Source organism: Hipposideros armiger, unplaced genomic scaffold (assembly GCF_001890085.2).
Source record: "Hipposideros armiger isolate ML-2016 unplaced genomic scaffold, ASM189008v1 scaffold_276, whole genome shotgun sequence".
In the NCBI taxonomy this organism is placed as follows: Eukaryota; Metazoa; Chordata; class Mammalia; order Chiroptera; family Hipposideridae; genus Hipposideros; species Hipposideros armiger.
The window spans coordinates 1,752,412-1,766,485 of NW_017731626.1; the positions used below are offsets into that span (position 1 = coordinate 1,752,412).

Genomic DNA, 14,074 nt, shown 5'->3' on the forward strand with positions numbered 1-14,074 from the left:
AATTTGGTTTAATTTAGCAAAATCACTGATTCTCCCCCACATTAGACACTGCGTTAGGTGATGGAAATTAAAAAAAAAAAAAAAGAGCAAAACACAGTGCTCCTTAAGGGGTTTACAGCCTACTAGGACAGAATATAATAAACAAATAATGAATAACATCACTCAAAAACCTGCCATTGGCAGGAGGACTTCAACTTACCTTGCCTTTCCCAGGTCCTCTATTCCTGATCTGCAAGCCACTCAAAATTCCTCACTAAAAATGTTCCAGCTGGTTATCAGACATCTTTCTAGACCTCTATGAGTTACCTGGACTTCTTCCCTTCCCTCCTGCCTCACCTTGGAGGCCATTTCTTTTACACTCTGGAGAACTCAGAATACCTCACCCCATCCACCTGGAGCTGAGCTTGGAAAACTTTCTCCAAAAAGCTCCAAAAGTGCAAATCTGTCTTTTTTGTTATTTGATGAATTCCAGTACAAATATTTCCTCAGGACAGTTTGAATTTACCAGTATTAGGATTTCCTGTGGCTTTTAAACATCTGAATTCAACCTGTCCTCCAAAACCACATGCAATAAAAATGCAGATTGTCTACTTCAAAATCCCATTTTAATTTTCTCAGTTCCTTCATCCATCTATTATCTCTGTCTATTTCTTAAACACCCACACTTGTGAAAATCACTGGCTACACATATAGTCGACTGCGTTTATTTTCTGGGAGAACTATCTTACTTCACAGATTCTGAACGAGTTGCGGGGAGAAAAAAGGGTGTTTACCCTGGTTTCCACAGTATAGCTGGCTGATGAGTGAAGAAAGACATGATGATGAGCAGACCGATTCCTCTGCCTTCCGTGCAAGAGCTTGGCTTTCAGGTGCCCTTTTAAGTACCTTTATCCTTTTCCTCTCTGTCCTCACCATTCCATCTCTGGGAAGGGCAAGCTAAATGAAGTGAGGAGTGACACCTACATCAGAGGACTTCATCATTCCCACTAAAATCAAAGGTTCCTATGACATTTGAATCACAGAGAGCTCTCACTGATTCGGTCCTCCCCTGTTTCATTCCATTAGCAGAGTAACCAAGAGCAGCAGGTTACTTACTGGAGTGGATTTTCACAGTGCTTTGCTGGGTCGGCAGTTCTGCATTCTACTTTTAGATAGAGATAAAGGCCTGGGGGCAGTTTTAAAGAAGGTATATTTCATACACAGCAGAAGGAAATGCAAGCATTCACACAACCTCACCCCCACCCCCCAATAGGTTTAAAAATAGTTCTGTGTACCGACTATGGCAAGTCACAATAAGGGGCAGAGGATGGGATATAAAATGAACAAGAAAGAACTCTACCTGCAAAGTTAACTGATCAGAGGGAAGATAAAGGGGGCATAAACAATCATCAAGTCTTCACAGAGAAAGTGCCAGGGGATTTTGAAGATAACTTCCAACTATGTGACTCAAGAAGGTGGAATTGGGGGGTGGCCTAAAAGGAGAATTAGAATATCAGAGTCGGGGAAGGGAAGAGAATTAATCGCAGCCAGACATCAACCAAAGGTGAGAACAACTAGGCTTGTAAGGGGCACAGCAAGTAGTTGAACTTGGCCAGATGATATAGGTGAGAGACAAAGCAAAAAGGTAGATTGAAGCCACACTGTTGAGGTGGAATCCATAGGGCTCAGGGGGTGGTAGAATCTTGCAATCCACCACATCTTATATCTACAATATGTAAAAATACACCTTTGCCAACTGACACTCAAATACAACTGCGAAACCTGAAGGCTTTGATTCACAGCCCCTAAGAGGACAGTGCCTTATTGTCTCTGTAGAGCAGATAACGCTTGACTCATTGGCGGGCCACACTCACTGGAGAGGTGCTTAGCCAGGTTCCATGCAGGAGGAGAAAGAGGGTTCTTTTGGCAGCCTTAATTGTTTGTCCTCACTTCTGAATAGGTGCAAACTATGTTTCCTGCCTTCTCCTACCCTCTTACTCACCCCTCTTGCTTCTAAAAGGGCATGAGCCTTGTGGGAAAAGAACAGGATGCTAGATAGACGGAGATATGGTTGGGGGTTGGGGCTTGGAGCAGGGGAGAGAAAGAGCTAGAAGCAAGAGGCCATCTGGGTTCCAAATTTTTTTCTACACCCCAAGCCCTAGACCTAGATAATAGAAACAGAACACAGAAATCTGCTCCAGAGTCCAGCAATTTCCTTCTTACTGTGTGTCCTCAATTAGTAAATACTAATTTTATAATTAATAACAATGAATCCTCACCAGGGCAATGAGCTTTCAGTTATTTACATCAAGTCAAAACCTTATGCCCTTGATTCATATTGGGAGTCTATATTGGATGTATTTCTCTTTGTGATCACAGGAGAACTTAAAAACATAATAATACAAGACCAATGCTGTGACTCTATTTTTATGCTTTATTATAATTCTGAAAAATCAAGTTAGTTGCCAACAAATAATGCCTACCATTATATCATGGTACCTTATGTTGTTTTAAGTGTCTCTGGGAATCTTACAAAAAATTATTTTAACTAACCACTTTCAACCTCCCTCTCCCTCTAATGCTTTATTATGTTTGATTTCCAAACATTTCCAGTAAAAGCAGGTTTTTTCCAAGATCCCTGGACTGCAGGTCAAGAGAGTTGTATTCTAGGGCCATGTCTTCTATTAACTTTCCAGGTGACCGTGGTTGGGCTACTTAAATTCTCTGGACCTTTGAATGTCATTTAGGGAGGCCATGGACCTCTTTAGGGATTTATGAATCTTCTTCCCAGGAAAAAATACACACACGAACACAGACACAAACTTCAGCATATTTTATAGAAACCCCCACGTAGTCTCCGGGGTATTTCTCATCTTGACATTCTATATTCAAGGTATCTGATAACTGAAACAAACAAGTACTATTTGTATAGCCATCACTATGATACAGGTACGTATGAGAAGGAATGAAGAGAGTAATAACCACAAACTCGTTCTACCAATCATCCCTAAAAGCAGTGCCTGAGTACAGCTGGGACTGTAGGGTGACGAGCCACCCCTGTCCTGCACCCCAAGACAACGGATGCTGAGATATCACTGCCAGACACTCCTGTGGATGAGACTGGACCAAGTTTTAAGAAGTCCGCCCAGTGACTGAAGATGTCTGCGTTATACTATTAAACAAAGCCCCTACTGTTAAAAGTCAAAGGGAAGCTACTTGCTTTGCTTCTGAGATACACCCCTCCTTCTAACCCAAAGAGCAGTTAGTGCCAAGAGCTGAGTTTTGCTTTACTTAAAAGTCAATGTAATAGGGAGATAGGATGAAATGGCATGATATCTAGGATTTGCTTCAAAATAAACCAAGGAAAGGTGAGAATAAAGGAAACAAGACAAGAATAATTATATGCTAACAAATTAGACAACCTAGAAGAAATGGATAAAGTTCTAGAAACATACGACCTACCAAAGACTGAATCATGAAGAAATGGAAAATCTGAACAGACCAATTACTAGTAAGGAGATTGAATCAGTAATCAAAACCTTCCAACAAAGAAAAGTCCAGGACCAGATGGCTTCATTGGTGAATTCTACCAAATATTCAAAGAATAATTCATGCCAATCCTTCTCAAACTCTTCCAAAAAAATAGAAGATGAGGGAACACTTCCAAATTCATTTTACAAGGCCAGCATTACCAAAACCAGACAAGGACACTATAAGAAAATTATAGGCCAATATCCCTGATGAGCATAGGTACAAAAATCGTCAACAAAATACTAGCAAACCAAATTCAATAACACATTAAAAGGATCATACACCATGATCAAGTGGGGTTTATTACAAAGATGCAAGGATGGTTCAACATGCACAAATCAATGTGATACACCACATAAGAAAATGGACAAAATAAGATTGGCCATGAGTTTTCTATCGTTAAAGTTGGATGAGTTTTCTCCCCATTTGTATAGTTTTAATTTTTTCATTTAAAAAACAAGAGGGAGAAAGTCAAAGTGAAAGATCCATAGGTTAGTGGATTTTCTAAGACCTGTGCACAAAGCTAAATTAATCCTACTCAATATACATCTTTTTGAGGAAGCCACCGACAGCACAGTATGTGGCTCACAGAATATGGAATCGACACAGTGTTATTTTGGGAACCACTTTACAATCCAAAAGACATGACTTTCAACCAAGACAAAAAAGTATTTTTGTGTGTGAGAATGTCTTTTTCCACACAGACAGCTCAGTGTTGGCCAAAAAGTCAGAATTAGGCAATGAGCAGTATTGTCCCCACCTGTTCCAAACAGTATTATTCCACCCTTATGTCCAACAGGCCATCTAGCCCAGTCTGGTTGGCACGATTCACTGTTCTCTCAGTTTGGACTTAATTGTAAAATGTTTGTTATTTTCACAAAGCTCCCATTAACAGGTAGAAGTTCTTTTTCTTCTTGTTGTTAGCTTCTGCTTTTACTTTTTTTTCTCAACAAAAATAGCAATTTAAAAATCATATTGAGTCTCCATGATGCAAAAAAACACATTCAATTCCTCATGGTTTGGGAAAACAGCAGTGGATGTACAATATATCAGAAGCCATGGGAGCTTCTGTCATATACAGGGGTTCAGAAGGTCAGCCAGGGAAAAGGGGTGCTGCCACTGAATCTATTCCTACCTCAGTGTATTCACCCAATTAAGGCTAGCTGAAAGAAAAGGCTGAGGGTGGGGAACTGGATCTGAGCCCTCAGGTAGTCGTCTCCCACGATGACTTGGGCTTGGCCATGTGACTTGCTTTGGCCAATGGGACAACAGCGAACACGATGCAAGCAGAGGTTTAAAAAATACTGTACACTGGGGCTTGCTTTTTCTTTTGCTCTGTTTTGGAACCCTGTGGCCACTGCTATGTAAACAAGCCAGGACTAGCCTGCTGTGACAACCGATACATGACCAAGTCTTCTCTATTGCCCCAACTGAAATTATGCCAACTAGCAGACATGTGAGTGAGGTCATCCTAAATCCTCCATCTCCAGCCAAGCCACCAGCGACCACTGGGATCTGATGACCCAGTCCAGCCCAGAACTGTCCAGCTGATGCACAAAATTATGAGAAATAATAAATGTTTATTACTTAAGCCACCAAGTTTGGAATAGTTTGTTATACCAAAAGCTAACAGGCACAATAGGGTAAGAAAAGGTAACTAAGAGATGCTAAGATGAACCGAACCTCCAGGGATATAATCTCTAACAGCACTTTACACAACACTCAATGGGACTTACTATTGGTTTGACTGTTGTACGTCAACTGTCATTATAAATAACATGACATAGATCCCAAATTGAACATACTCCCTAATATTCATCTCAAGACAATTGTTTGCTACAACTTTTAGAAGAATACTGTATGGGCTTTGGAGGTTTATGAACCTCCTAAAATTACATGAAGAATTGTATGTTTGTGTGTTTTTTCTTCTTAATTGGAAAAATACGTTAAAACTATGGAGCATACCATAAATATCTATGTACACACTGCCCAGAATCAATGATACTATTTGATTGTATTTGCTTTGGATTTTTTAATATATAAAGCAAATAAAACATTACTGATAATGTTAAAGTTAGTCCACTGACTGCGGTCCTTTTCCTTTCCTCCTCCCATCAGCAGCCTGAACTTGGTGGCTTTCTGGCCCATTAATTTATAGTTTGAAAAGAATATATACATAAATGAATATATATCCCCTAAAATATAGTCTTGTTTTCTGTTTTTCTTAAATGGTTTTATATTATATGTATCTTTCTACAATTTGCCTTTCAACCAAACACTACCTTTGTGAGGACTATCCGTATTGATGCCCTATCATTAATAAGTCACATGTATTGATGCATTTGTCTACTAATGGACATTTAGATTGTTCCTGATTTTGTTGTTTTCACTATTACAAACACTGTCAAGGAACAGGTCAATAGCTTCCAACATGTTTTCAGAGAACCTCAGGACATCCCCAAATATTAGGAATCTCTGTTTGACAATCTGATGGGAGAAAGGCAATTGCTATCACTTTGCAGGCATATTTCTGCATTAGCACATACCCATGCCTTGGAAGAAGCCATCTTTATTCACACTCTAAATAGATGCTACTATATTTAAATCCAAAATTTTCTATAACAAAGGTCTGCATCTACTTGGGCACACTAAAACAAACTTATTTTGTTGTTGTTGTCGTCGAAAATTCCTTAGAATCAGACAATGATACTGTCCAAAATATGGTGATCCATGTTAAATCTTGGTGCTACACATTACTATTACCAAGCAATGTTACGCTACACTGCTGTCAATATCAAATGCTGGTTGTGTAAATTACTAAGAGACTAATGATAGGATATCCTACTTTTTTGGCTTGTTTTCTGTCATATATAAGGACTAAAGGGCTGAATTTCTGAGGTTATCTCATTTTTCTTATTTTCTATTTTTTTAACCTAATTGAGATCAGAGAGCTTTCTAGCATCACTTTTACTTTCATGCTTGCTCCTGGTGTGATATCATGTGGTCCCCAAATGTTGTGATACGCAGACTCAAACAAGGAAATTAAAGCTCAGACCATTACTACTCATAATAGACAATGTGAATTATCAAATTATCCCACTCTGGTATTAGTGAGTACAATTAACTGAAATAGGTGGTTTTTTTAAAAAAATCAACCTTGCCTTCCCTCAGGAGTATGTGAAATGACAAAGGTTTGTTATACAGATACTTGGACTCAGAAATTTTGAATTTAGAAATAATTAATTGCTTTTGAAAGAGCATAAAGTTAGCAGAGTTGGTTCACTACATACAAGTTGTATGGCCCTGAGCAATTCTTTCTCTTGCTATACTTTGGTTTTCTTACCTGTAAAATGGCAACAAAAACCAACATTAACATAAGAATAACATTAACATAAGAATAAAATAAAATCACCTCTATGAAAGCCTTTTATTATCCTTTCTCCATTAGACTGTGAGCTTGTCATAAGCAGAGGCAGTGCTTAATTCATCTTCAATTTCCCAATGGTTGCCACCATATTTGGTAAGAATGTCTACATTATCAAGCATGTATGCTAACCATCTTTGCAACTGCTAAGCCTTCTCCACTTTGGGGTTCAAAGATCTCCATGTCCAACCACTTGAGGATAGGACCACTCATACTTGCCAAGCTGGAGCCAAAGGCCTGAGCAACCACTGGTGTCACACTTGAGTGCCAACACCATGATCTAAGAAAAACACCAGCAGTACGCACCTTTGGGCCATGACCCCAATCCTGCCCATCCTGCTCCAGACTCTACATCAGAGTAGAGTCTGAGGAGCAACAGGAGGCCGAGCAGCACATTAGTGACCAGGGCAGGTTTCGTGAGTGCAGGAGGGACTCTCTCCAGTGCACAGCTCCAGAGCAGAGAGCCCTGTACAGTTATGACTCGGGTTGTGCAATCAGGCTACATGGGATTTATTATACTGCTGCCAAAATATGATAAATATGCTTCCCAAGGAATAGGACATATAAAATAAGTGGGAAAATACAGAGCACAAATTGTATATTTGCCCCATAATTACAACTACATAAAAATGATGTGTGTTTTGGATAGACTGAAAGGAAACCCAAAGACATGAAAATAATACCATTAGGGTAGTGTTATTATGGGTGAATTATTCTAAATGTATTTCTTATAATCTTTTAAGGTTAAACAGTAATGAATCAAAAATAAGTAACAACTTTCTATCTCCAAGCAGACTTTTTTGAATGGTCCCAGAAAGAAAATTACTTGGTCATGTCTAGACTCTAAGGAAATAGACTCTAATCCACCATCGTGGTTTGGTGGGAAAAGCCTTATTAGGCTGGATCAGAAAACCTGGATTCTGGCACCAGCTCAGCTAAAACCTAGCTCTGAGACTTCTGAAGCCATCTAACCCCTCTAGACCTGTCTGTGAAGCCAAGCAAAAGGATTTAGGACGAATTCTTAAGCTCTCTTCTGGACTTTCTATAAAAAGTGTGTGTGTGTTTTACTTTCTACAATGCATTACTATATGATTATAAAGTCCTATGAATGAATTTTTAACAAACACATCAGAACTCAAAACACCGAAGAGACTGTGGCCCCCTTCGGATCAGCTCTTATACTTATTGCTGGAAAGAGCCACTTCCTCTTTGACTTCCACAGCCCATGTTCTATGTGATGTTGCCCATCTTCAGTGGGGCCAATTTTTCCTCCTCTGAGACAGATTAATGTAAGTTCTGCAAACAGCTGAGAAAGACCTGATGCGAATTCTAGTGCGTAAGATGGGTGATCACGCTGGACACAAACATTTTAGGTCATAAAGGAAGTAAAAACATAGATTTTCTTAAATGACCATTCAAAAGTGCTCTGAACAATGTTAACGGCATTTTCCCATGGTGGCAACTCAGAAGGGAGGGCTGGCAGATGTACAGTGTAAGTTCCATGGCTGGCCAAAGCCAATGTCACTATTTTAGGGACGACTCTTAAGAGTTCTACTTCTCTCAAGTGTGGCTGTCATAAAGATATGTAAAAAAAATACTTTGTTAAAATGCCCAAAAACCTTTGGTCTCTGCCAAAATAAATTTTGAAGTTGAAATTCAAAACACAATTTGTTTACCACTATTACAGAATGTGCTTATAAGGCTGAGATGTTTATTTTTAATACCTTTGGCATTTAACCTTTAACCCCTTATTTGCTCTGTAAATATTAAGTCCCAGCAAGGTTAAAAAAATTTCTTAAACTCACCAAGGAGAAATGCATTTTAATCACTTATTAATAAAAACATAAGTTGCTGAATCTACAAAAAAATGGTAGATGCCTCAAACTTGGAAAATCATGACTGTACATAATTTCTATAGATCCCACTATGACGCTCATAATACCTTGCACTTGTATAGAGGTTTTCAAAATATTTCTGCATTTTAAAGCTGATGAGAAGAACTTTCTTCATAAGTTCCTACCAGTAATAAGGCTCAATCTTCTCTTCAGCAGGAAATGCAAAATACTACATGTACTTTCACTCAGTCTCACATGCGCTCATGACATTTAACACTAGTACAGGAGCAAAAAGTCGTATTCCAAGTCATATTTACCAAAACGCTCATTATCTAGCCCCAAGACTAATGCCTGAAACAGACCTCAAATTCACAAGATCCAACTAGGGAAGGAGTATTAAAAGACATCCATCATCCAGTATTGGGGGCAGGGTGTATTTTCACTGGAGGAGAGAGTTGAAGGGTTAAGAAAGAGATGTTCAATTTACAGCTTCACCAACTCACAACTATCCACACTGGTGTTTAGATCGCTTGGAATAGTAGCAGCTGGGTGTTGATTTTCCCTGTTTAATAGCTTAAGAGATTCCCCCCCCCAGTGGGAAGGTGTGGATTTACCCCTAAAATGTTCACGCCATTCCTGGGTATGTGGCTGAAGTTTAGATCTTGCTGCTGGTGAGTGAACGGAGGGAAGCACTGTGATTCACAGGCCACCACTTTAAGATTTACAGTGGAATGGCTGCAAACAGATGACCTCCAGGTGGCTTGTTTGCAAACAGATGACCTACAGGTGGTCAGCAATGATCAGAACACTTAAAAACTGGCAAGTCTGGCATAAAAATTTGGATTTTTCAGCTTCTCTTGGGAAAAAAAAAAAAAGACAATTCGGTAATATGGTTGATGTAACCATGGCCTAGGGTCAAGTAAGGGTGCCTCTGCAGATGGGGCGTATGTTCCACATTTACTCTCTAGAGGCCAGCCTCACTCCTTCAAAAACTGTATCCTGGCCTCTCTATAGACATTTGAGTTTACAACCACCGATAGTGCTGAAATCCTGGGCAAAAAACGGTGAAGGAGGTGGCTTTCAACTTCTGCAGCTGTCTGCTTCCTCCACTTTTCCATTCCTCTCCATCCGTTGCTGCCCCACTGGGCTTCCCTCCTTGCCCTGGGCTGGACAAGGATTTCCCACCAGGCTGGGCCACCCACACTTGCCCCTAGATAACGCCCTGGACTCCAGAGCTTTCCCGAACCCCTATGCCTCCATCAAAACTTTTCTGTACTTTATCCCACTCCTTTCTGGTTTTGTTTTGTCGTATTGTGTTGTTTGGGCCAGGAAACTACTTAGCAATCTGATAAACTAATCAGTGGGAATGGACTAGGTTACCTTCCCCCCCAAAAAAACAACTAAAATGGACTCCAGGCTTTCTAAATACACATCACGCCTTCACCCAAAGGAATTTACCTACCTTGTATTCAGCTATCTATCAGATTTCTAAGTTTATAAGTCTATTCCTGTGTATTTTTATATGTAACATCTGCAGTTTACTCACAATATGCAAGGAAGGAAAAGGGAACATGTCTTGAATATATTCTGAGGTGATGGTCAATTCAGATTTACTAAAATATTTCAGTATGTCTGTCACAGAAGACTATAAATCATAATTTCGGGGTCCAAAGTATACAGCAGAAGTATAGACATGGGTCCCAGTCTATACTGGTCATCAGCAGTCCAAACTGGTCATGGCCACAAAAGCTGAGCTCATTTGTAGATGATAATAAAGCCAGATTCTACAAAGGAAACCTTAAATTTTTACATTGAAATTTGAAATTTTCAATCTTGACTTTAAAGTCAAAAGAGATTGTCCTACCCTCTTAACCAATATACACTAAGTTATAAAAATATCAGATTTTTTTTCAGTTCTTCAAGTCTTCTAAGAATTTCTATTGCCTGGTAGTGTTCTTGGTTCTCCAGAGATGGAGAAAAGTGTTCCAACATGAGCTTTCAGAAGGAAGATAGGAGGTGAACTATAAATTATATATTTTGTTCCTAAGTCAGAAAACGGCAATGTTCCTTATGAGTCACAACTGAATGAGTCTTGGTAGGACCTTGGGTATAAGTGGAGAGCCTTCCTAATGTGCTGCCAGACTTAAAAGATCAAGACCGAGGGGGAGAGGGGAGTGGGAGTGGGGAGAGCGCGCGAGAGAGACGCACAGTACAGGTCCTCTCCATACAGCCCAGCCAAGGGTCTGATGAATTATGTTCTCCATGCTAACCCTCAGCCACATCCACTGAAGGCAATGCCCCTTCTCTTCCTGTTCTAAGCAGCTGAGGGATGCAGCTGGGCCAGACACAGGTGAAACACAAAATAAAGCCTCATTTGGCTTGCGAGGGGTCTGATATAAACAGAAAAAACATTATAACTGAGGTTCCCGCCTTTATTTAAGAGGCTGATACTCTGCTCTAAGGCAACTTCACATGTCTAATGAACAGACAATTCTTCAACCCAGAGAAGAAATGATTCATTTAATTTTTGCCAAATTACTCTAGATCCAGTAGATGGAGCGAGGGCACATCTCCTATTTCAGGACAGCCAGCTGTTTCAACTTTTCTGTCAGGGAATCGTGGCCTCAGCAACCGTATCTGATGCACTGATAGTCTCCTGGCGGCCCACAACATCACCATCTGTGTGGTTGGCAGGGACACCATTAATAGGTAAGTCACACCCTGTCCTACGATATACATGGCTACACAACTCTAGAAACTACTCTCTTGACCTTAGAACATGCATCCTTTGCACCCATTTGACTAACCATCTACTTCGACAGCAATGGGCACGAACTGATTGCCAAGTTTTCCAAGTCGCCAAAAAGGGTATCCTAGACTAGTGTTTAGTCTGCTCAGCAGGAAAAATAAGTTAACTAAGGGAAAGTTAAGTTTCTCAAGGTATCACTTTCTCCAGTATTTAAATTCAGTAAGATTCTCTAAGCTCTTGACAAAAACATTGATTTTTTTTTTTTTTAGAACTATTGAACCATGGAAAATAATTACAGCAATTCTAAAGTACTGGACTATCACATTGCTTAAGTTCAAGTGGCCAATTAGGCAGTGGCCCAATTAGGTAGCTCCACCCAGACACACACTCAGTGTAAGTAAATGGTTCTCTATAGGGGTTCCAAAAATAATGTAGGGTAGTCTGACTTCCTAAACCCTAAAATTGAAAGAGGAAATTTATTTACAGATCAAGTGTCCTCTTAGGTAGGAGCAACGGTGACAATTTGGAACTATGTAAAAAGAAAAATCTTTGGTCAAAGTTGCCCTTTTAAATATTGTTTGTTTTCAATCTTTTTTTTTTTTTTTAAATAAACACAGCACTAGGTCAAGGGCTGCTTTTGAGTTTTGTATGTAGTTTCCGATGGGCTTTTGCTACATGTCCCTCAGACTGGTCATGCGGGATAGATTTTTAAATTGGTGCTGTACTGGTTATTATTTTGACTTAGTTCCACTTTCACAGTCATTAAAAAACCAAGCAAACCAGAAGAGGACCAGTTCATCCACCTAAGCAAGACTGAAAATAAGCAAGTGTGGAAACTATGAAGGCTCGCAGCAGAACTTTTTCTTTTTTTCTTCTGATGGACTGCCTGCCAATCTCTTCAAACTAGAGTCCTTGCTTTTGTGCTTCGGAAAGTAAAGTACACCAAAGCCCAAGAGATGCGGCTAAGGTTATTGGGGGGCGGGGTGGCTGGGGCGGGGAGCTGGGGCAAAGGAGGAAAAGTCAGAAACAAGTCGGAGAAAAAGCCAGCCACTTCCAGGTATTCCCAAAGTGCCAAAGGAAAAGGAACCAAAAAAATCGACTTCCTCCCTTGCGAACAGTTCACCGTACACCCGATAAGGGCCAGTCACCTCGCGCTGGGAAGGGGTGGGGGTGGGCGTGTTTACTCGGCCTCTTGGGCGCAAAGACCCTCGGGGCCGTCCCCCGGCACAGTCCAGGCCAGCGTAGTTCGGGGCTGCACCCGATCACTTTCGCTCTCAGCCGCCTGCGCACCGCCAGGTGCTCACCCTACCTGGCGCCCCGCTCGGCCTTTGTGCCGCCCGCGCCCCCGCCAGCGTGCTGATGGCCCGCGGGACAGCTGTGGGCGCGGGCCGGGCGGCGGCCGGGCGAAGGGGGAGAGGGAGGCAGCCCGCGCCGGTGCCCGCGGGCGGGAGGGGCGCGCGGGGACAGAGGCGGCGCAGCCAGCCGGCTCCTGCGCCAACGTACCGGCGATCCACGTCCGGGCCAGTGGGACCAGAGGGGCACAGGAGGCTGCTCCACCTTCCCAGCACGAAGAAAGGGACCCCCTCCGAGGGCCGTGCCCCTAAACACAGAGCTCCCCACACTCTGGCTTCCGACAGCTGGCAGCCATCGCAACCCCGCCACAAAAAGTTTCGCGACGCCGAAAGCGACTTGAAAGAAAGTTTTCCTTGGCTCCTCACTACCTCTCCCCCAGCCCCGGGTTAAGGAAAGCAGCAGGAAATAAGGGATCGCGACGTGCCGACTCCCGCGTCCACCTTCTCCACCCCTGGCCTCGGCAGCGTGCCCAAGGTGGGTGCCCAGCGCCGGGGCTTCCTGCCCCAGCCCAGGGTCAGGCGTCCTGGGACGCTGCGCAGCCAACTCACCATGGTGACTCGCGCCGCGGTCGCGCCTCTGCCGGGTCCGGCTGCCGGGAAGCTGAGCTGGAACGCAGTCTCCTGGGCGAACTTCAAAAGTTGGTTCCCTTCGCCAAAAACAGGCTCTCGACACCCAAGCACTCACAGGAGCCAATGGGAACCCTGGGGGGACTCCATCCAGGCGGGATCGGCTGCGCTAGGTAAGGGTGAGACCGAGGCGACTTAGCAGGCGGGGCGCATGCTGCGGAGGGCAGGGGTCCACTCCGACCAGGCGCTCGCCGCCCGCCTGTCTGTCTGAGTCCGATGCTCTCCGCGCGTCAGCCTGGCTCCCCTGCCCCGCTCCTCTTTCTTCTGCTACTTACTCCGTACTCCTCTGGCTGAGCCTCCGCTCGGGCTGGGCAATCTGTCCATAAATGGAGAATTCAGCTCAGGCCTGACCAATCAGGGTTTGTTTTCACAGCGTCACTCCTCAGGGAAACCGTAGTAGCCAACAAGCTTGGAGCTGCTGGAGTTTTCAAAGACCTCTGGATCCTGTAGTCCTGCTCCACGCCAGCCTCCGAAGAGCGCTGCTGACCCTGCTCGCTCCAGGTTGCCAAGACCTGAACTGTCAGGAAGAAAACCCTCTGTAAAAGAGAGGAAACCACTCACTTTTTCTTTTTTTCTT

The 14,074-nt window shown here is 42.5% G+C and overlaps 1 protein-coding gene across 1 annotated transcript in view; it reads right to left on the reverse strand.

The window, feature by feature from the left end:
- MYO1E (myosin IE) overlaps positions 1-13,854 on the reverse strand; it is a 218,532-nt gene extending 204,678 nt beyond the window's left edge. Inside the window, exons 1-2 of the mRNA XM_019657546.1 lie at positions 13,773-13,854; positions 13,420-13,606 (exon numbers count right to left, since the gene is read on the reverse strand). Of these exons, the coding sequence (XP_019513091.1) occupies positions 13,420-13,422 (3 nt within the window). The 5' untranslated portion in view covers positions 13,423-13,606; positions 13,773-13,854. The remainder of the gene's footprint in view (positions 1-13,419; positions 13,607-13,772) is intronic.
- Positions 13,855-14,074: the final 220 nt, after the last annotated feature.